The 24,371-nt window shown below is 43.4% G+C and overlaps 1 protein-coding gene across 3 annotated transcripts in view; it reads right to left on the bottom strand.

The window, feature by feature from the left end:
• Positions 1–6,302: 6,302 nt before the first annotated feature.
• Positions 6,303–24,371, bottom strand: part of cntn1a (contactin 1a) — an 83,701-nt gene continuing 65,632 nt past the window's right edge. For all 3 annotated transcript variants that reach the window (XM_082160647.1, XM_082160646.1, XM_082160648.1), the window contains 10 exons: positions 23,333–23,477; positions 22,567–22,725; positions 21,714–21,863; positions 14,395–14,465; positions 13,340–13,574; positions 13,167–13,264; positions 12,099–12,288; positions 11,651–11,769; positions 10,710–10,863; positions 6,303–7,552 (listed from right to left, as the gene is read on the bottom strand). In XM_082160647.1, coding sequence (XP_082016773.1) covers positions 7,473–7,552; positions 10,710–10,863; positions 11,651–11,769; positions 12,099–12,288; positions 13,167–13,264; positions 13,340–13,574; positions 14,395–14,465; positions 21,714–21,863; positions 22,567–22,725; positions 23,333–23,477 — 1,401 coding nt within the window. In that variant the 3' untranslated portion in view covers positions 6,303–7,472. The remainder of the gene's footprint in view (positions 7,553–10,709; positions 10,864–11,650; positions 11,770–12,098; positions 12,289–13,166; positions 13,265–13,339; positions 13,575–14,394; positions 14,466–21,713; positions 21,864–22,566; positions 22,726–23,332; positions 23,478–24,371) is intronic.

The raw sequence follows: 24,371 nt of genomic DNA, 5'->3' as shown, positions 1-24,371 counted from the left end.
CTAAATGTAAGTCTGTAAAACCTAAAGTGTTGCCACTGTATTGTATGGATCAGTTCTGGCCAGCACAGCTGTCAGAGATTTTATACAGTAAATTTAACAGAATATTTGTACAGTGCAGTTTAACTTCGTGTCATGTGACTGTTTTGCAGTGTTGTACTAATGCATGATATAGAAGAACTAAAATAATTATTTACTGAGCCAGACAATGATGTGCATGACTGAGGCAAACACATGATAATAACATCTACAGAATGGGTGAGATTATTACAATAGCTTTCTTAAATGAAAGCATGTTCTTTTGTGTGTGATATGGGTTGTTTCTGTAATGATTCAGTGATATGTGAAATATGAATGTGTTATTTTGAGTGTGTAATCTGAAACAGAGACAGTCCTGCTCTAACTCTATATAACAAACCTTCATCTTTCCATGGATTCAGTGCATCCCTTCATCATGTGACTAAAGCATCAGATTCAGTGCATCCCTTCATCATGTGACTAAAGCATCAGACTCAGTGCATCCCTTCATCATGTGACTAAAGCATCAGATTCAGTGCATCCCTTCATCATGTGACTAAAGCATCAGATTCAGTGCATCCCTTCATCATGTGACTAAAGCATCAGATTCAGTGCATCCCTTCATCATGTGACTAAAGCATCAGACTCAGTGCATCCCTTCATCATGTGACTAAAGCATCAGATTCAGTGCATCCCTTCATCATGTGACTAAAGCATCAGATTCAGTGCATCCTTTCATCATGTGACTAAAGCATCAGATTCAGTGCATCCCTTCATCATGTGACTAAAGCATCAGACTCATCAATGTCAGGATCATGTGAAGCCGAACAACTGTTAGTCCAGATATCTGTGTGCGTGTCTCCGAGTGTGTGTGTGTGTGTGTGTCTGTGTATTTTGTAAATGTTTAGAGGAAACACATCTGTAGCGTTTATACGCCCATATAAAGGGGAGAACGGGATAATGTGAGACAGACTGTCGTAAGCATGTTTTTTTCACAAAAATATTTTTTTTGCATGTAAAAGTACATTTTCTTGCTGTCAACTTAATCAACTGTTGTGCCAAAGCAAATTGATTCAGGTAAAAAAATGTATATCATACATGTTGATGAACTACCAACATATAAAACCATGTGATGATGCTAGCTGAAGATAAGCCTGAATTGCTAAGAGAGATAGTTTTTTTCTAAAATGTGGCGGTGGGGTAAAGTGAGACAAATGCTGTGGGGTAAAGTGAGACATGAGGCACAAGTTAAGTTTAGTCTTAAACATATTTTAATGTAATATTACATGACATATGTTTTATTTTTAATGTCATAAACATAGTAGAAAAGCCATCATGCCAAGGCAATACACCAGGAAGAAAACCTGGGGCAAAACACCCCTCGAGGAGATGGAGAGTGCAGCCGCTGAGGTCAAGGAAGGAAGGAAAGAAGTCTATAAGAGCAGCTGCAAGGGAGAGAAATATTGACAAGTCAAGCCTCCTAAGATTCATAAAGAAAAAAAAGAAGGGGGAAGTAAAATCAGTAGCCTGGGGTGCAGTAGCTTAGGCAAAGAGGTGGAGCACCTTCTCCGTCTCACCTTGTCCGAATGGAGCGTTTGTCCCCTCCTCGACAAAACCCCCAAGGTCCGTTTTAGGACCGAGGTCGCTCCGACAGGAGCTCCGCACTCTCCCTGGGAGCCTGCTAGAGAGTAAAGTCAGCATGGGAATCTCGTCCATCTGCAACCTCACGGACACTGTCCGTTTTGTTTTCGGAGGAGGACCTTCCTCCACCGCTTTTTCTCCAGGGGTGTCTCAAGCCCCTGGAGTCGCTTCGCCGTTTACCCAGACCGACTGTTCGACATGCATACGTTTTACCTTTGGGATCAACCGAGAAGCCCCGGACAGTGAACCGCGATGCGCAGGATCCCTACACACGGGTCTCGCTCCACTCGGGCCTAGGCTCAAGACAACACGGCCACTCATAGGGCGCATGAGGAACCATCCACCGGGGGCAGGGGCAGGAGGCATCTGGATCGAGGCCGTAACCGGGAAGGGCAAAGTTTGGCTCTTAAGACATGCCAGGGGGGCCCCAACTAATCCAAGCCTCCCGACGCGTCCGCGGCCACCTTTGCGGACATCCGTTTCAGACGGGCCATCTGAGTCTCCCGAGGTCAACACGCAAATCGGAGCATTGTCCCTCCTCCACAAAGACCCAAAGGTCCGTTTTAGGACCGACTTTGCTCCAGACGGAGCTCCAGCGGTGGCGGACAAATACGAATCTGGCTCAGGACGGGCCACCCTCCCTGGGCTGGCCAGGGGAGGTCTGACTGCATTGAGTTTTCCAAATGTATCACAATAATTTGGACATAGTTCTTTTTTTTTTAGGAGGAATTTCCTCCAGTGTGCCATTCACCCTTAGCACACCAAGGGCGTTGCACCTTCATTTGGATGCGCACCGGTGGGTCATCAAAAAAATTTGCTTAATTGACCAATCTCCATGATTCTGTTACTAGTCCGACATTAGTTCTGGAATGTGTGGTTGTCAAGCTAGCTGTCAAGATTCTTACTGTTACAACATGTGTTGTTATGGAAGTTTCAGAGTGGAAAAAGTAAGTGGATCAGTTTACCCCCTTGATTTCTCTGGTCTGTCTCAGTTTACCCCTAAGCTGGGGTAAAGTGAGACACAAGACCACTTTTTTAAAAACAATCATATTTTCACTGCCCTTCGTCCTGAATACATTCTAATAATTTCCATTGCTAGGAAACATCCTGAATTAAAGGGATAGTTCACTTTGAAATACATTTTTGGTATGTTTTAGCTTACCTCAAGGGCATCCAAGATGTAGGTGTCTTTTTTTCCGCAGTAGTTTCAATTTTGATATTTTTAGGTCAAACAGTTCTTGTCTGTCAGTCATATAATGCAGGTCGATGGTCACTGTCTCAAAGAGCATGCACAGAGTCCAAATTAAAACAATTCCCCATCGTAAGTACACATTGATGGCCTAAGACACGAAACGAGCGGTTTGTGTGAGAAAACGAACAGTATTTATATCGTTTTTACCTCTTATACACAGCCATGTCGAAGTGATCTGATCTGACGTGTACGCAGACTGGTGCATAGATATATACACTAGATGTCGCATTAAAGACATTCGTTCCAATGAACTGCCGTAGACAAGGCGACATCTAGTGTGTATATATCTATGCACCAGTCTGCGTACACGTCAGATCAGATCACTTCGACATGGCTGTGTATAAGTGGTAAAAACGATATAAATACTGTCAAGCTGCTTCGGCCCAGCACACTATGGCAGTGTTGCAGGTCTACCAGGCCAAACTCCTCCAATCCATGTATGAGGCTGGCCCGGGACCAGAGTCCTTCCGCGACCTACGGAGCGCCATGGACTTAGCTTTGCGTGCTACCAAGGCTACTGCGCAAGCTATCGGGCATGGCTAACCTGGTCGTGTCTGTGCGCCACCTTTGGCTGACACTGACTGAGATCAAGGACGCGGATAGAACGGTGTTCCTCGACGCCCGTCTCCAGTTCCGGCCTCTTCGGCCCGGCGGTGAAGGGCTTCTCTGAGAGGTACACTGAGGCACAGAAGTCATCCCATGCGATGCGACACTTCCTGCCTAAGCGCTCCAGCTCAGCCTCGAGCAGGCCCAAGACCGCGCCCTCTCCTCAGCCAACGAAACCAGCCAAGCAGGCCTCTCAGCCTCGCCCTGCGGCTGATGCCCGCCACCAGTCACAACCGGCTAAGTGCTACCCGCTGCCCTGGCGCCAGGGCCCCCGTCTCAGCGGCACGTCGGATCCTAAGCCTCCGGCTTCCTCCTAGCAATGGGGGGAAAAAGAGAGGGTCCGTGTCTCGCGCTAGCCGGACCACCCTCAAAAAGGCCCAGGACACTTCTCACAGCTCCCTGTTTAGTTCGGGCAGCTGGAGATTTTATTATTGTAAACAGGCCCGCTACAAACTTCCCCTTCATTGGGTGGCCCCCTCCCAGTTGTTTCTCTGACTTTGCCCCAGGCGAAAGCCTTTATACTCAGCCCAACACTCAGTATGTGCACAAATCACAATATGGGTATCAGGTATCAGGAATATGAGGGTAGATTCGCCTTCGAGGGGCAGGCTTATCAGTACACAGTTCTGCCGTACGGCCTGTCTCTGGCATCCCGTACGTTTACGAAGTGCATGGACGCGGCGCTTTCTCCCCTGAGGCTTCAGGGGGTGCGCGTGCTGAATTATCTGAATGATTGGCTGGTTATCAATCTAAATCTAAATCTAATCCCAGTCGAGAACCGAACTATTACAACACAGAGCTTTGATTCTCAGCCATTTGCAATGTCTGGGTCTCAAAATCAATTTATCCAAGAGCAAACTGAGTCCCAGCCAGAGTGTGATCTTTCTGAGCACAGTTATCGACTCTATAACTATGAGAGCGCGGCTCACACCAGAGCGCGTGCTCTTTATTCAACGCCTGAAAAAGTTTCAGAAACGTCTCTGTCTCATGGCAGCCGCATCGTCAGTACTCAGTATGGGATTACAGCGCATGTGCCCACTGCAGCACTGGCTCAAGCGCCGTGTGCCAGCCCTTGCATGGCAGTCATGGTGAATCACGGTTGTCTACGGACCCTGATTCCCTGGCGGGCTCAAGACTGGTACCTCGAGGGCGTGACCTTGGGGGTGATCTCCACTTGGAAAGTGTTTTTCACAGACGCCTCCAACCGAGGTTGGGGAGCGTTGCACGAGGGCAAGCCTGTCTCCGGCCTCTGGTCGAGCACGGAGCAGTTTACATATCAACTGTCTGGAAATGAAAGCAGTGTGTTTGGCCCTCAAAGCGTTTCTGCCAAACGTCAGGGGACAGCAGGTGTTAGTCCATATGGACAACACGTCTGTGGTGTCATACATAAACCGCCAGGGCGGTGTCAGGTCGGGCAGCCTGTACGCCCTGGTGAGAGACCTCCTTATTTGGGCGCAAGTCAATCTGAGATCTCTGAGAGCAGCACATATCCCTGGCATCCAGAACACAGGTGCGGATATGCTGTCACGGGGCAACACTCCCCTAGGCGAGTGGTCCCTGAACCCTCAGACGGTGCGTCTGATATGGAGAGTGTTTGGCGAGGCCGAAGTCGACCTCTTCGCCTCAAAGAACAACACTCACTGCTCTGTGTTCTTCTCGAAGGGCAGGGATGCGTTGGCCCAACCTCCCCCTTTATGCATTTCCCCCCGTTTCAATGATTCCCTAGGTAATCGAACGGGTCAGGGAGAGTGGATGCCCAGTCCTCCTAGTAGCCCCCCTCTGGAAATCCAGACCGTGGTTTCCAGAGTTGGTTCAGATGATGGACAAAGTCCCCTGGCCTGTTCCGTTGAGGAAAGATCTCCTCACTCAGGCGAACGGGACGATATGTCATCCGCGACCCGATTTATGGCCCATCCATGTGTGGCCCCTCAACGGTACCCAGGGACCTTCCTGAACAGGTCATAAACAAAATCAATGAGGCCAGGGCCCCTTCTATTAGGCACTTGTATGCTTCGAAATGGTCAGTGTTTTCCAGCTGGTGCTTGGACAAACATTTTGAACCCATGTCATGCGAGGTACCAGTGGTGCTCTCCTTCCTACAGGAGCTGCTGGACGCGGGCAGGACCCCGTCTACGCTCAAAGTGTATGTGGCAGCCATCGCAGCTTATCATGCTCCAGTGGATGGCCAATCGTTAGGAAGAAATGACTTGGTGGTACGGTTTCTGAAAGGAGCCAGGAGGATGAACCCCTACAGACCTCCATCTGTGCCGTCATGGGACCTCTCCACTTCTTTGAACCGCTATATACCTCAGTGGGTCAGGTTTGCCCTATTGGTACTAGAGCCCATTCGACTAGAGGCATGGCCTCGTCTTGGGCTTGGTCTTCTGGGTTTCCCATTCAGGATATTTGTGCAGCGGCCGGCTGGTCCTCGCCTTCTACGTTTGTGAACATTTTTGTGAACTGCTCTGTTTTACATTTTAGGCTTCAGAATTTTGAGGAAAAGGAGTTTCCCCCACTGCGTATAGCTACGCAATACCAAGTGACCGTTCTCAAAGGGAACAGAGGTTACAATAGTAACAGAGTACGTTATCATGATTATGATAGTGCATTTCTGTCAACAGATCCTCCTAAATATTACACAATGCACCTTTAAGGGTAATTCCTGCACACACACACATTGATTACATTTTCTCAAGAATAGTGAGGTCCATATTTAAGCACTTAAAGAATGAATAATGCATTAAAGACATTTTGCGTCACAGAATGAATAAGAAACACACAGGAGATGTTTGTTTGGTCTCTATAAAGTTTAATTGAAGACTGAGTTGAATGAAGCCGGTAATAATCACTGACAGGTTAGTCTAGTTAAAGAGTGTGACCTGTGCTTGAACTGAACCAATGAGTATGAAGATCAGTCCATTCAATCCCATCATGCATCTGGCCTCTGAATAACTGCAGGCCGCTAAAGCTCAAGGCATCCATGCATTTGGCAAAACTCTCTCACGCAGAAGAAGATCAGGAGGAACTCAGTGCTTTAAACCAGGAGAACACTTTACATCACCGCTTCGTTAAAAACAAGACACTCCTGATCCTGATACGAGCGTTTCTCCTGATCAATAACACAAAATATACGTCTATCATCAGATGAATGGCCAAACATATCATCCGTTTATAAAGGAGTGAACAGAAGTCATGATTTCAGGACTGGAATGAATCAGTTTTTGTTTGAATCAGCGACACTGAATATAAACAGACTGAGATGCTCATTAAAGTTAGCGGCGTAGCAACTGTTACAAACATTATTCTGGAAATAAAACGCAGTTAAATGACATTCATCACGAATCACCTGCGAACGACAGAATGATACAGTCAAAACAAAAGCGTTTGTGCTCAAGAATCACTGAATCTGTTCATCACATGATCATCATATTCATACGCCGTTTCGTCTGAAACACAAACGCATTCGTTTACATCAGCTGATCACATTTCATGAGCGAACACACACACGTCCATTTCATTCAGCCGCTCGCGTTCCAAAGCACAAATCATAGTTAAAAAAATCTAGAGGTATGCTAATATAAAAACAGGTACGATACCGAATAGACCAATATCTATATAAATTATTGCATATATAATAATCCAGTAAAAGTGAAAGAATTGTTGCTTTGCTTTGACTGTATCCGTCACAGAAATAAGAGAAAGCCACTGATCTGACGACGACATAAAGACGAACATGAGACGCTCAGACGCTGATCCGTCACCGCTGAACCTCACAGGAAGTCTCGCAGCGGCACTTCCTGTGGCAGATCCTGCTGGACCAATCAGAGAGTGAGATGTTGTAAGGCATATTGAACTGACATTGAACACACGTTCTGTCCCGAATCGTCAGTCCGGACGGACTCGGGAATATGAGCGTGTTTCATCCGTGAGAGTTTGTTGAATCAGGATGAATCTACATTCAGAGAATCAAACTCAACAGAGCCGTGAGGATCAGCGAGGAGAAGAAGCTGAGAGACGGAGACGCCAGAGCCGCTGCACCTGCACACACACATTAGAAAACGTTATAGATGAATCGACTTTCTATTATAATAAATTAACTTTACATGATGAACTCAATCAACACTGAACTGAACTGATTCATACTGAACTGAACAGAATCAACACTGACTCAGTTCAGTATTCACATTTTCATTTTCAGATTCAGACTCAGACTCAGTTCACGGAGTTGAGTATGAGCACCTGGTAGCTAGTTTGCGAGGCACGCTTACGCCCTGCAGTGGAACCTGTTCGTTGACTGGTGTTCTTCTACTGAACTCTGTACTTTTAATGGCACCAACCAAAGTACGTCGGCACTACCGAGTACCGATTCACATTAACCCCCTGAGGTCGACGGTATCGCCGGCGATACCAGCTCGCTTTTTTTTTATCAGTGTAAAATAAACTCATAAATACTCTGTTGACTTTGATTTTTCATAGGAGTTTCGTACATCAATCGATTCTGTTAAATGTGTATTATTTTTGTGTATACTCATAATAAAAACAAAGTGTTGAGCTTTTCGCCAAATAAAGAAAAATAAACACGAAGCGAGTTCTGCCTTCTCTCTGTCAGTGTAGTCCATTCTGAAACGCGTCCGAAAATGAACAATAACTCACCGAATACTTCTCACACAGACACGTGAGATATGTCTTTATGAAGCTTGAAATCTCTTCTTTTAAATGAAGTAATTTATATAAAAAACAAATGTTTTCAACTCATGTAATCCGTTTGAAAGCAAGGAGAGGTACCGTTTTTCCTTCTGCCTCATTATCTCTATAATGAGTTGAGGCCGCCCCGCCCCCGGCGCTATTCAAATGGTAAATAGTTTAGGTGATCTAGTATGCATCGCATACGCCCCCCGATCAATGCCATAAAAACACAGTTTCTTCATCAGACTTACTGATAGCTCATCGCGTTTTGAGTATGGCACGCTTCTCCAGTAAAGACGCCCTTCAGATGATTCTGGACAGCGAGGAAGAATGCATGATACCGGGTTGTTTCCTCAGAGGAAGATTGTAACTCAGACTACGAACGGCAGCATTTTGAAGAGCGAATTCCGCCGAGGACACAATTTCGGAGTAAGTTTTACTTAAAAGTCTTTTGTCTTTTATTTTTCGTGTTCGCATTTATGAGGAAAAAACAATATTACGTGACAGTTCTCCATTATGGACGCGAGCGCTCTGAAAGCGCACTAAAAGACTTTCAAACTTTCACAGAGACCTCAAAACAGAAACTACAAATCCTTTCTTTAAAACGAATTTCGTTTTGTATCAATTGTATCTTAATTTTAATCATTTTTTCATTAACAAATTTCCTGGATTTAAAGTAAATATAGGCTAGCAATCACAACATAAGGTGCTTGAACTGGAGATCATCATTAACCAGACCGTAGCCTACTCGCCTCACATGTCTAAAAAATTTGAAATATATTTACAGAAAGCTGGTTCTAAACAAAACCATCCAAAACAAAAAACTATGTAGCCTAATAAATGTGCATTTCTCCGGTGCGTTCACTAGCCTACTGCGAAGATCGCGAGTCAATAGCCAGAAGTTAAATTTAAATTGCGTGTGTGAATGAATGATGATGTTTTAGAAAACTGTATTGCTATACTGAGGAAAGGAAAATTCGACTGAAATATGTTGAAATAAAATGTAGGCTATTTGTATAAGCAACGTATTAAACTGCAAATTAACAATATGCCCTAATATTTCATGAAAACAACGTTACAGTCAGGCGAAATATGAAAGACAACATCTTGTTGACTAGATTTGGGTACAGTTTTTACTGTAGAATATACTGCCACGTCAAATAAGCTTTTGTTTAGCAATTTCTATATCTATTTTTGTCAAAAATAAAGTCATCAACTAAGATGTTAGCTGTTCCAATGTTGACTATATTCAAACTAATGAATACATAGATCAAATGTAGGCCTATAATCTTTTATTTTTTTACAAAGAAAGAGTACACTTGAAATATTGTTGAAATTGTAATTATTGTTGTAATTGTAACCTTTTTAATAAAATAGCAAAACATATTTACAAGATAGATGTAAGCAAAATCTTAAATGGTCAATATAAGTCTTCTTCTAAATATATCTTTTGTCCTTGCATTGTGGCTCAGTCAGTGTCACACCTGAGTGAATGGCTCATCATTATGCAGAGTGGGTGGGACATTGTATTCTAAGGTGTAAACCACTCCTCGTTCACGCTCCCCTCGCATATTGGCTTTCCAAGCAAAACCTGTTTTACATCAATTTAAATCAATGTATGGTTTTATGTGAACGATAAAGCAAGACTATTTTCACATAATTTTGAAGAAAAAACTCTAGGCGAGGACATCCATTAGTCAAAAGTCTTATTGACACATATTTACTATGTGTTTTGTGGCCTTATTTTTCTTAGTTTTTTCAATAACCACGCATAAACATTATTCTCTCAAAAATGAAAACATGTACATATACGTGGCTCACATATTATGGTAGCCCTGTTTGTGCTATATAGAGTGAATTTACACCTTTGCCATTAATATGTTTATAAGCAACTGAAAAAAGCACAAATGTCAGGGCATGTCAGAACATCTCAAGGGCCCCAAAAACAGCCCAGACCCCAGAGGGTTAAATACCGTTGGGTACCGGCACCGAATTTCATTAAAATGTGAACGGTACCCAGTTCTAAAGTTCTATTTAAGTCCTGGTGCTGACGGCACTGCACAGACCTCCCTTTGAGCCACTGCAGGCGGACGAGTTAGAAGTCCTGGTGCTTGCATTCACTTCCTAATTATACCCAAATTATATGCAAATCTTGCACGCCAACTCGTTCAACACTCGAAGATGATAGGGAATCTTTCCTGGCGCTATCCCAGTTACGGCGACACGGAACGAGGGTTACATATGTAAACGAGACGTTACACTGTAACAAGGAAGGACACCTTAAAATAAAGTGTAACCGTTTTGTTATTTCTTTCAGTTAACGTTTACTTTATTTCAAGTAACGAAAGTGTCTTTGGTTGTTTGATTGAATTCAATGTGATTCGCTCTGGATAAAAGCATCTGTCAAATGCATAGAAATATAATGACAAACTGCTCATGAATGCAAGTCACTTTTGTATAAATGAACGCTTCAGGAAGACACGTTCTGCTGTCTGAGAGGACGCTGTACCTGGGATACGCATGTGTGCGACAGCCCCGTCTCCGCCCTCGCTGTGAGCGCGCACCTCCACCAGGTAATCCTCCTTCATCCGTGGCAGATCGATGGACTGCTTCTCTGTGGTGTACAGCGTTCCGCTGGGCTGCCCCTCCTTCCGGTACAGGACCTGAGGGAGAACAGGGACAGGTCAAGAGCTGGACGTGTCATTACGTGTGAGTCAGAAACACAGTCTTCAAGCTTCTCTGGCCCCTTCAGTGTTCCTGTAAGTCAACACTCATGTTCCTGGTCAGCTTGAGTCAGAATAACAGCGGCATCTGTTCATTTCTCTTCTCTGATGACGAGGGCGGGGCTATAACCTGTCACTCACATGAGATCAGCCAATAGCAAACCACAACCATCCAATCAATTCCCCACAGACACAATCAAGCCCCGCCCACATTTGCTCGTTCCAGAAGCGTTTCACTCGGATATATGACACAATAGAGAAGAGAAGATTAGCATAACTTCAGTTACATGACGACTCGGCCGGTAATTTTAGTTTTGAAAGGCCAGTAAACATGGATATATGACGTTATATCTCAATGGCTTCTTAAAAAGCCTAAAACAATAACTACGATTATTCTGAACGACAGCAGGTCGAAATGTCTCGCTAGAAACTTGACTGAAATGCAGAGGGTTTCAGCAGTGGAGGATTAAAGTTTGATTCCTGCCAGATTTACACTCAGAAAGCTGAAGTTTAAATTGATTATATATTGTAAAATGCACAACATGAGGGAACAACGTATTTTATTCAAAACTGATGATGTAATAGTGAAAGGGAACACGTTCATTGTTATTAATAATATTATACCCAAAGTGATGTACGCTAAAACTGATGTGTATGTATTGATTGATATCCAGTATTGATTTCTGGATATTGATATGCATGTTTATCTAAAGGCAGTGTTTCTGACCTTATATCCGGCCACGTTGGACTCGTTGGCCAGCGACTGCACCTTCTCCCAGCCGATGTTGATGGTCGTGGAGCTGTAGTGCTTCTTCGTGGTGAAGATCTTCGGAGGCTGACTGGGAGCTGAGGAACACCATCAGACCAGAGACACATCTCAAGCTCATACTTGGACACATTGAGTTGTATGTATTCTGATATTGTGTATATATATATATTATATATATATATATATATATTTTTTTTATTGTTTAGATTGACTGCACTTCTGACTCCTGGTCTTCATTCATCACGTCCTTTGGTCTTTAACTGTAAATCTACAATTGCCACAATACCCTACAATCTATATATATACTGTATATGTGTGTGTGTGTATATTATTTTGACAATAAATACTGGTCTTTAGTACTGTGGACTGCTAGTTCAGTGTTTGGTCAGTGTGTGGTCAGACTCACGGGCTTTCTTGGTGTGGATCTTGCGCCTCTGGCTGGCGGGTCCGTACCCGGCGCCGTTATACGCCCGCACCTCGATCAGGTAATGCGAGTCAGCTGTCATGTTGTCCAGGCGCGTGTGGTTCTCTCGACTCTGCACCGGAACCCACCGCACCGCCGCCTCGTTCTCCAGCGCCTCCCTCCAGTACCGGACCTGAGAGAGAACACGGGAGTTAACACTGAGTTTAAAGGTGACACAGTATGCCCCTTTTCACCAGATGTAATATTAATCTATGGTGTCCCCAGAATGTGTCTGTGAAATTTCAGCTCCAAATTCCCCCAGATCATTTATTATAGCTTGTCAAATTTGCCCCTTTTTATGTGTGAGCAAAAACACAGTTTGTGTGTGTCCCTTTAAATGCAAATTAACGTTTAGCTCCGCCTCCGTTCAGAAGAGGGCGGAGTCTTTACACAAGCTTCAGAAACTCCGGCAATAACAAAACAGGCCAATCTCACTCATCCAGAATCCCAGAATAACCAGTAGCGAGTGCAGCCTTACGGAGAGACTCAGGAAGAGTTTCTGAATGTTAGTGGAGACATTTCTGTAGTTGTTGTGGAGTTACATTGATCATCTCATCATCATGTTTAACTTCTCCACAAGTGTCCAGTTCCTGAGGTGTTTATAAGACAGCGGTGACATGTTCTGGTCAATAGTGTTCAGTGCTCGTCTGTGCTCAACCACAGAACAGTTTCAGGCTTTGCTGGATCTTTATCATTGCGTTAGAACTGGTCTCTGTTGTCGCGTGTGAAACCAAATGTCGGCTGGTGTGTGTAAACGTGCAGATTAAGGGCCGGGAATATTATAATAAGATCCTCTTCATACGTCAGAAGGAGCGAAATATGATTGGCTTATTTTTTTACATGCTTGCAGAGAAAGGCTCACCAGAACACAGTTACTGGGTTTCACTTTACACGTTTTCTGGGTTGTTAGAAGCACTGGGACCCGATTATAGCACTTACACACGGAGAAACTCAGATTATCATGATATGTCCCCTTTAACAGAGAACAGTGTGTGACGGGCCGGTCAGTACCTGGTAGCCCTGGACGTTCTGCACCGGCATCCAGGACACCACGGCTTGTGTAGCCGACAGCGCTCTGGCCTCGGCGATGACGGGAGCTTCTGCTGGAACTGAGACACACACACTAGTCAGAACTTCTACACCTGCGTTACCCTGTGCGAGTCTGACGCTGCGCAGTCACTCACCGTCCTGCGCCGACTCGATGAAGGCGCTGACGCTGAACGGACCCTCGCCCTGACTATTGAAGGCCTTCATCTTCACCTCGAACCTGCTGGACGGGGGGATTTTGGGGTCTTTGTGGACGTACTTCCGGGCCTGTGGATCGGTGACCGTCACCCGCAGCCACTCGGGGTCGTTCTGAGGCTTGAAGGCGATTATGTAGCCGAAGTTACTGCCGTAGTAGTACTGCGACTGGACCGGCTGCGGACCAGAACCACATCAGAACCAAAACCACATTAGAACCAAAACCACATCAGAACCAAAACCACAACAGAACCAAACCACAACACGGCTCAGCTGCTTATTCACACTATGTTAAGATAATATATTTTACGAAATGTTATGTAATTTAAATATGCAAATTAGGTATTATCTAATTAAACATGCACTCATTTCCAGATCAGAAATCTGAACATTGGATAAATCCAGGTTCAAAATTCTGGTTTGGATTTGTTGATATATTAAAGGTTTTTTCCAGAGGGGATTTTGTCTTTGTCTCACTCAGTCTAACCCTCAACAGACAGAACAACTGATCTATAAATCAGGCAAATGATACATGAACAAACCTTTAGGATATAGATAAATGTTGTGTGTGTGTGAAGCTGCTAAAGGGGAGATTTCTGACTCACTCACCGCCTTTACAGACTGAAATCTACAGACGCTAATAGATCAAGTGCACTAAAATAAACACTTAAATGTGTGTTTTGGATGTTTTCTTTCACTAGTCTGAAAGAAGACAAGTTATAAAAGCAAAACAGTTATTTCACTAATAATAATAAACTGTTTTTTGTTGTTGTTTGTTTCAGTTTTAACCAGCTGTCACTCACATGAGATCCACCAATAGCAAACCACAACCATCCAACCAGCCAATCAATTCCCCACGGACAAAATCAAGCCCCGACCATATTTGTTCTTGTTCCAGAAAGAATTGAAGATGAGTGTCAGATGAAAATGACAGGAGAAAGTGTGTTTTGCTGTTATTCAGAGAGACTGGGGTTGATGATAATGTGAGCTCTGGTACCGTCCATGTGATGGTGAGCTCGCGACTGGCTCCGCCTCCTCCACCGATGTCTGACGGAGCCACGACCGGCCCTACAGAGAGAGAGAGAGAGAGAGAGAGAGAGAGAGAGAGAGAGAGAGAGAGAGAGAGAGAGTCAAACACTACATACATGACGATGTTCACGGTTGCACTGTAATGCAGTTACACTTTGGGCAAGCTGTGTTGTATTAAACTGTGCTATATAGGAATAACAAAGAAAGAAAGAAAGAAAGAAAGAAAGAAGAAAGAATTCTCAGTGTTAGAGGTTTAATCAAGTCAAGTCAAGTATATTTGTATAGCGCTTTTCACAATACAGATTGTATCAAAGCAGCTTCACAGTATTAAATTAAAATAATACAACAAAGTTTGTTTCAAGAGGAATTTATTGATTGATAAAATAAAATTAAATATCCCCAAAATATCCCCAACTGAGCAAGCCAAAGGCAACAGTGGCAAGGAACCGAAAAACTCCATCAAGTGACCTAATGGTGTCCTAAAACTCCATCAGGTGACCTAATGGAGAAAAAAAACCTTGGGAGAACCCAGGCTCAGTCGGGGGCCAGTTCTCCTCTGGCATTTATGAGCTAGAGGCCGGATTGTAGTTTGAACGGTAAGATTATATGAATGCCTGGCTGAAGAGATGCGACTTTAATCTAGTTTTAAACTTGGAGAGCGAGTCTGAGCAACGAACAGTATCAGGAAGACTATTCCAGAGTTTTGGAGCCAAATGTGAAAATGCTCTCCCTCCTTTGGTGGTTCTGGATATCCTAGGTATGACCAAAAGCCTTGAATTTAGTGATCTTAAAGAGCGCGATGGATTATAGGGCGATAGAAGATCCGTTAAATAGACTGGAGCTAAGCCGTTTAGGGCTTTATAAGTCAGTAGCAATACCTTGTAATTAATACGGAACTTTATAGGTAACCAATGCAGTGATGATAAAATCGGTGTTATATGATCATATTTTCTTGATCTCGTAAGAACTCTAGCGGCGGCATTTTGGACTAACTGTAGCTTGTTTATTGAGGATGCAGGACAACCAGCTAATAAAGCATTACAGTAATCCAGTCTCGAGGTCATGAATGCATGAACTAACTTTTCTGCATCAGAAACTGATAGCATATTATGTAGCTTAGCAATGTTTCTAAGGTGGAAAAAGGCTGTTTTTGTAACATATGAAATATGATTTTCAAAAGACAGGTTGCAATCGAGTATAACACCCAGGTCTTTTACTGTAGAGGATAAAGTAACAGGACATCCTATGATGTTAAAATTGTTTTGTGCGAGGTTTTGTGGGTGGTTTTTTTGAACCGATAAGTATTACCTCTGTCTTGTCAGGATTTAATAAAAGAAAATTACGCGTCATCCAATCTTTTATATCTTTAACACTCTGTCAATTTGGAAAATTTAGCGTTTTCATCCGGCCGTGATGAAATATATATTTGAGTGTCATCAGCATAACAATGGAAACTAATTCCATGTTTCCTTATAATATTTCCAAGTGGCATCATATATATTGAGAATAACAGAGGGCCTAATACAGATCCCTGCGGCACTCCATAGTTTACTGGAGTTATGATCGATTTTTCTCCATTTAAATAGACAAAATGGTAGCGGTCAGATAGGTATGATTTGAACCAGCTTAATGCTTGTCCTTCAACACCAGTATAATTTTGTAGTCGATCTAAGAGTAATGTATGATCTATAGTATCGAACGCAGCACTAAGATCAAGTAAAACTAGTATTGAGATACAGTCTTGGTCAGAAGCTAAAAGTAAATCATTTGTGATTTTAACGAGCGCAGATTCAGTGCTATGGTGCGGTCTGAATCCAGACTGAAACTTTTCATAGATATCATTTTGTTGCAAGAAAGAGCCCAGTTGAGCGGACACTACTTTTTCTAATATTTTAGACATAAATGGAAGATTTGAAATGGGTCTATAATTTGCTAGATTATTATGATCTAATTGTGGTTTCTTAATGAGAGGTTTTATAACTGCCAGTTTAAATGTTCTTGGAACATGACCTAAAGATAAAGACGAGTTAATAATATTGAGGAGAGGCTCTTCCACTACAGGTAACACTTCTTTCAGTAGTTTAGTTGATATAGGATCTAATAAACATGTTGTTGTTTTAGATGAAGTGATAAGTTTATTTAACTCTTTTTGTTCTATAGTTGTAAAGCACTGTAATTGTTCTTGCGGGGTGATAATTGAAGCTGAATTATAAGGCGCAATTGAAGATTGAACGTTTACAATTGTGGTTCTGATGCTTTCTATTTTCTCAGTGAAGAAGTTCATGAAATCATTACTACTGAACTGTAACGGGATATTTTGTTCGGGTGACGTCTGTTTATTTGTTAGTCTAGCCACGGTGTTAAATAAAAACCTTGGATTGTTTTGGTTGTTTTCTATTAGTTTGCGGAGGTGCTCAGCCCTGGCCGCTTTTAGGGCCTTTTTATAACGTGACATACTGTCTTTCCATGCGATTCTAAAGACCTCTAAATTAGTTTGTTTCCATTTACGCTCTAAAATACGGGTTTCTCTCTTTAAAACATGCGTAGTATTGTTGTACCATGGTGCTTTCATTTTCTCTCTGACCTTTTTTAATTTAATAGGTGCAACCACATCCAATGTTCTAGAGAGAATGGTGCTCATAGTGCTAGTTAGTTCTTCTAGTTCATCTGTTTGTTTGGGTTCAGGCAGCAGCTGAGACAGATTAGATAAGCAATTTGAGAAATTATCTATGGTGGATGGGAGGATTGTTCTGCCTGGTTGATAACACGGCGCCGCATGACATATTACAGCAGTACGTAATATGCAAGTTACCATGTAGTGATCAGTGACATCATCACTTTGTGGAATGATATCTATATCGGTTGGATCGGTTCCATGTGATATAATTAAATCGAGTGTATGATTAAGACGATGTGTCGGTCGGGTGACGTTTTGCTTGACCCCAAATGAATTTAATAAATCTGTAAACGCAGCCCCTAACGCATCATTTGGATTATCTACGTGTATGTTAAAATCTCCAACAATTAATGCTTTATCGACATTGACTAATAGGTCTGAGAGAAAATCTGCAAACTCTTTTAGGAAATCAGCATAAGGCCCTGGCGGTCTATATACGGTAGCCAAGGCTAGAGATAATAGGGATGTTTTTCTAACATCTAAGAGCGTAACATTTAGTACAAGTACTTCAAATGAAATAAACTTATAACCCGTTTTCTGATTAACATTGAGAATATCTCTATAGATGGTTGCAACACCGCCGCCACGACCAATCAGACGGGGCTTATGCTTATAACAGTATCCAGATGGAATAGACTCATTTAGACCGAAATAATCATTTGGTTTAAGCCAGGTTTCAGTAAGGCAAAGTACATCGAAGCTATTATCTGTGACTATTTACTAATAGCAAAATTTTCTGTTTTAATAACAATTCGATTTTTCCTAGATCCTGCAGTAGATTTATTATTTGATCTCACTAAACGAGGAATAGACACGGTTTCTATGCAATGTTCTACACTAGTATTTATATCAGTTAAATTGGTGCAGCAGAGACTATGATTTGGACTTTTGGTTACTAGTCAAAGGGTATTTAACATTTTGGAGATGTTATCCGACAGAAGATCCGCTCCGAATCTGCTTGGGTGTAAGCCATCAGCACGGAAAAGCCTAGGACGCTCCCAAAACAGATTCCAATTATTTACAAAGAGCAGTTTCTGCTCATTGCACCATGACATTAACCATTCATTTAGCGCAAATAATCTGCTGAACTTTTCATGCCCTAATCGGTACGTGGGAAGCGGTCCTGACACAATGATCGTTGTTTCAGGCGATGTGCTGCGTACCGTATCGATCAGATTCCTGAAGTCTTTCTTCAGAATCTCCGTCTGGCGCAGCCTGATGTCGTTCACTCCCGCGTGCAGGACCACAGTTCCGACGCGCTCGTCACCGTTCAGGATCTCGGGAACGCGAGCAGCGATTTCAGAAACACGAGCAACAGGAAAGCAGTGACTGTGCACCTTACTTTTACCTAACGTAGCGTGTACGTGCCGAACGATGGAATCGCCGATGATCACAGCATCGCGTTCTGTTTCGCGAAGAGGGGAGAAGCGGTTTTGTGTGGATAACTCGAAAACCGGGAGGGTCGGAGAGAGTCTTGGTCTAAACCTGACTCGCGTCTTCCGCTGCGGAACCACCCAGGCTTCGTGGTGGCGTGTTGGAGCCGGAGTGAACGAGACCATGGCTGATCGCGACCGATGCTGAGGAACGCACGGAGTAGACGCGGTCGGAGTCAGCGGGTTAGTAACGTTAAACACTGATTTGTGTGCATCGGCGCGTGATGTTTCAAGAGCTAAACACCGGTCTCTCAGCTCGGCCTGTCTCAATAAAAGGTTGTGGATCTGTTTCTCAACAGCTTCCAGCTCAGACTGCAGTGCGTGCAGCTCAAATGTGTCCTCACCTGCACCAAAAGGTAGACTACTTACATCTGATATATTCGCCATTTTAACAGATGGACAGTGAGTTAGCAACGACGCTACCAGTGATGCTATCAATATTAATATTAATTTATGACTGAAGTCTTGGATATAATCCGTTTTTTTTTTTGTGGTAGGGGTGTAGAGTAGACGCACGATAGGCGAAAAAATGTTTGTTTGTAAGTGAGTGTGGAGAAGACGCGTTCAGCCGTGATCCACGGACATAACCTTTAAGAGTATCCGGCGTTAATCACATCAATGTCAGCAAAAAAAACAAGGTCCAAACGAAGCTCATAAAACAGTCATGATGATAATCACAATCACATAACTTACTGAATTACCAGTATAAACTCTACTGGAATGAAATCAATTCGTTTGAAATTATATCTCATGACTGATCAAAAATATTCTACATTTATGAAACTTAAATATTATTTTCTAACACAATAACATCAATGTTACTCGAAAATGTTTTCAAAAAATATAACTCATTGTACTTATAATGAAAAAGATGTTGCACTGGTTGATCAGTAGGTGGCAGCAGAGGGAATGTAGGGTTGTAGTTCATATAGCCTCAGACCTAGACGGTTGGCTGATAGTCTGATGCACACTTTTCTGGAAACACTTCAGGAGTTTGGAAGTCGCGATCTGATTGGTTGAACTCTACAGTATGTCCGGGAGACGTGTGTGTCACGTTCTTTATCAGTACGCCTGGAAACAAATGCTGTGACGCCAAATCCCCTCGTGGAACAAGAAAGCCGTTGTTTACAACTGTGACAATGAGCGCTTACCAGGATCAACTAAACGCGGGATTTTCAAAAGTATGTGAAGTTTGCTTCCATTGTTGCTGTAAACTTGCACAACTTTCTTGAATGAATCATTTATTAGATTGAAGACAAAATTTTACTGTTTAATGTTATTTTTCAGTATTATTTTTCTTTGTTAATTTTCATAATAATTTGTATGATGTATTTTTTTAAGTCAGAGTATGTTGTACATGTGTGCTGAGGAGAGATATGGGATGGGCTATATTTTGCATAGAACTATGTGTGCAATGTTTATTTCCAAGTTAGTATTTTTTGTATGGTTTTACTTTCAGTTTTAGTTACATATAATAACCCTGATGCATACTCATGTTTACTCACAGCATTCAGTCTGAAAGTGTGTGCTGGATATGGGAAAGTATATAAATTTGTTTTAGAAAAATATTAAATATATTTTACTAAAGTATTTTGAGACAAATTTAACTCATAAATAAAAACAAAAGTCTGCAAAAAATCATGACCCACATGATCACAACAGAAATAACAAAATCCAAAACAACAAATAAATTATGCATATTATGACAGTGTTTAATAATTTACCACATTTGGTTCCTGCACTAAAAACGATGGATTTCTTTTGTATGTTTAATGTACCGCTTCCTGTTCAAAGCAAAGCCGAACGCAGAAGGAGGGTTAAAGGATCTTGTAATGGTGTGGTGGTAATCGAAGGCACAAGATGAAGATGAGGGAATATCCTCACGCCGTGATGAAAAAGTGTAGGTGGCAGTGATGAGGCGGAGGCTTAGGTCGAGGGCGTGGAGCTGGTGACGGATGGTGATGAGGAGTCTGTAGAGTTGCCAACCATGGTGGAGCTGACGGTGCGAGGACCCAGGGAGGAGTCCAGAGAGAGGGGGCGTACTGAACCCCGGGACCGATCGGTGGTGGAGAAACCGGTGGAACAGAGAGGCTGATGGACCAGGGCGACATCGCAGGCTTGGAAGACTGGCGCTGAGCTGCGGGTTCGCGGGACTGAGGCTGTGACGGGGCGAGGATGTGGCGAGTGAGGATGACGGGGAGGTCGGAGAAAGGGAGGAGCCCGATGAAGCCGTAGGGGTGCAGGGAGAGGGCGCTGCCAGTATCCCTAAAGTCCGATGTGGAAGCTTCCGGGCAGACGGGCCGCGGAGGCGTGGAGGGAGCGGTGAGCCGAGGCGATGGTGACGGGCTGAAGTGTAGATATGGGCTTGGCGGCCCGAAGTGTAGCGGGGGACTCGGCCTCACGCAAAGCTGGTGGAGGGGAAGCCCGAGGCGCAGAGGATGAGCCGCACGGAGTGAGCGGTGGAGGCAGAGCCGAGGAGCTGGACCACACCAGTGGTGCCGATGGACACAGGGGACTTGCCATGACCAGCGATGGAGACGGGATGAGGACAACAGGCAGGGATACGGGCAGAAGACTTCCGGACGGGACCTGAGAAGATGATGATGACTCGAGGGTGGGGACTTGGATCCGCGGACCACAGTTCGATGAGGTCCAGGTCCGCTCCTGGCTCTGAGGTGGACTGACTTGTCTTCGTCAACTCCGGGGCCTTGATGTTCTTCGACTCTGATTCCTTGATGATCTCCGTGGGTGCCTCGGGCTCGCTGGCTGTGAGGGAGATGCTTCCGGAAGCCCCAGGCCAGGAACCCAAGCCACTTACGGTTCTCCGGGAGGAGAAGGAGTCACAGTGCTGGTGAGTCAATTTTTTTTTCTTTTTCTCTTTGAGAGGTCGGTTCTTCTGTAACGGTGTGGTGGCAATTGAAGGCGCAAGATGAAGATGAGGGTATAACACATTGTTTACTTATAAAACTTCGGCAGTACAGACACAACCACAGCTAACATTAACGAGAACGAGGGACTGAACAGAACAGGGAGTATAAATACACAGGATGAAATGAGGAAACTAACTAGACACAGGTGGAGGAAGATTAACTAATCAGAGACTAACGAGAACAGGTGCAGACAGACAGAACATAACTGTAGCAGATCTAGGGTCAGTGAAGGGCAGACGGGACTCACGGGCTTCTCTGGTGGTGATGCGGGGCGAGGCGTCACTCGGCGGGCCGGTGCCCAGAGTGTTGGTGGCCGTGACCCTGAACTCGTACTCCGTCCAGGGCGTCAGGTTCATCACTGTGGCCATTTCTGCATTTCCCTCCACATTCACTGGAGCTGAAGACACAGAATCACTGCTTTAGATCCTAGTGCTCTAATGAAGATCAGTAGCTACGTTTACATGGACACTTTTTGCTTCAATCTGAATGAATTCTGAATGTAGTGTTTACATGAATGCTAAAAAAGTGATCGGGTTGATGAGCGTGTTTATATGTCACAAGCTTCTGACCGGGTTTAATCTTTTGACATGCGCACACTGCACATACGAGCACTGAACCGTTGAGCCGTGCTGCTTGTATTTATCACACAGTAAAGCCCCTTCCCGTGCCCAAAACTGTGTGTTCTGTGGATGAGTCTGAGGCGAGGACTGTCCTGCTCCACTTCACAGACGATCAGTGCTAAGAGAATTTCAGAATGACGGGACACTAATTTTCAACAGGGAGAACAGCTCGTTCAGGACGTCACACGTCATTACGCTATTTCTAAGGCATTGCACATGCGCAGTCCTTTCAGTTTCAGTTTTCAATCCGATCGAGTGTTTACATGTCCTCTCAATCGGATTACGAAAGGAATAAACCACCCCTTACAATCCCAATGAAATTTTAATCAGATCTGGCTAATTCACTCTGATTGACGTGGTTACTCTACTTTTTTATTCCGATTGTGCTACTGGTCCGATTACAGTCGTATTATTCGGGTCCATGTAAACGCAGCTGGTGATTGATGTGAAACATGATGTAGATGTTTCTGACGTTCTGACCGGTGGTAGCGTCTCTCCAGTCCTGCTCGCTCACGTCTCTGTACTGGATGCTGTATGTGGAGATGGGGCTCAGGTTATCGGTCCCGTGACTCCAGGTCACCCTCACACTGCTGGCCGTCACCTCGTCCACACGCACTCCACCGGGAGGACCTGGGGGACCTGAGGAGGAGAGGGCCAGTGATACACACGCCAGATCTCAACAATCTCTCAAACATCTCAAGAAGAACTCACGGTTTTCTCATTAAATGAGCTTCCACCGCTCCAGACTCTTACTGGATGACCACTACTGACTCATATGGGTGTTTTTATTTTACTTCACTAAGTTTTAGCCATTAAGCACGAGCTGCACAATGCTTTGATGTTGACCAAACACTGTTGTCGTGCAAATGATCGGCCGTAACACATTAAAAGTTTTCTTTTTTCAGTTTGAACGGTGTCGTGTTAGTGGCCCCTAAGTTAATAACTAATGATCTTTGCAATGGAAGTGAATCAATCAAAACTAACTTTAGCTGGACAATAACTTTATTCTAGATCTGCTGTAAAGCCTAAACAATCTCTGTTACTGTAATCTCCTATTATCACTGTAAAGCTGCTTTGAAACTCTATATTGTTAAAGTGCTGTATATATGAAGGTGACTTGACTTGACTAATATATCATCCAATAAGAGAGTCCCAGCGGCCTGACACATTAACTGGTTTTCTGTCGCTCGATGTGTGCAGTAAAGCATTCTGGGATACGGGAAACATCAGGTTTATCCCGTCTCACCTCGGACCACCAGCTCTGCGGCGGCCGTGACGTTGTCCACCGGCGTCTGAGCCGTACAGGCGTATCGTCCCGCGTGTCTCAGCTGTGCGTTACTGATCAGCAGCTCTGAGCTCGACGCCCCGGCCTGACCGGCCTGATTCACATCCTGACCAACAACAATGTTTGATAAATACACAAGACCGTAACCATAAAGTGAATAAAGAGTCACCACAACTGTAACAACAAAGAGGAACGATATCACTGGAATCAGTCTCAGAATGATTTTTTCAAGCTGATAAACAGTAAAAACATTGACAGCCAATCAGAATCCAAGCTGCTTTAAATAACTTGAGCATTTAAAGCGACAGACGACAAAAATGCAGCGCTTATAATAATAAACAGAACATTTTCATGCGTTGGTGTGAACGCTAATATAGTTATCATCAGTTATTGTTACAGCTATCGTTACAGCATTATAGTTACCCTTACAGTATCATCGTTATAGTTAACGTTACAGTTATCATCATAGTTAACATTACAGTTACATTAATCATAGTTACCCTTACAGTATCATCGTTATAGTTAACATTACAGTTATCATAATAGTTAACATTACAGTTACATTAATCATAGTTACCGTTACGGTTATCATCATAGTTAACAGTTAGTTACATTAATCACAGTTACCGTTAGTTATCATCGTTATAGTTAATGTTACAGTTATCATCATAGTTAACTGTTACAGTTACACTAATCATAGTTAACGTTACAGTTACACTAATCATAGTTAACGTTAGTTATCATCGTTATAGTTAATGTTACAGTTATCATCATAGTTAACTGTTACAGTTACACTAATCATAGTTAACATTAGTTATCATCGTTATAGTTAATGTTACAGTTATCATCATAGTTAACGTTACAGTTACACTAATCATAGTTAACGTTACAGTTACACTAATCATAGTTAACGTTAGTTATCATCGTTATAGTTAATGTTACAGTTATCATCATAGTTAACGTTACAGTTACACTAATCATAGTTAACGTTAGTTATCAT

The sequence above is a fragment of the Leuciscus leuciscus genome (genome assembly GCF_965113295.1).
Source record: "Leuciscus leuciscus genome assembly, chromosome: 25".
NCBI lineage: Eukaryota > Metazoa > Chordata > Actinopteri > Cypriniformes > Leuciscidae > Leuciscus > Leuciscus leuciscus.
Note: the sequence above shows the minus strand (reverse complement) of the source record. Positions and strands in the feature narration are given on the sequence as shown.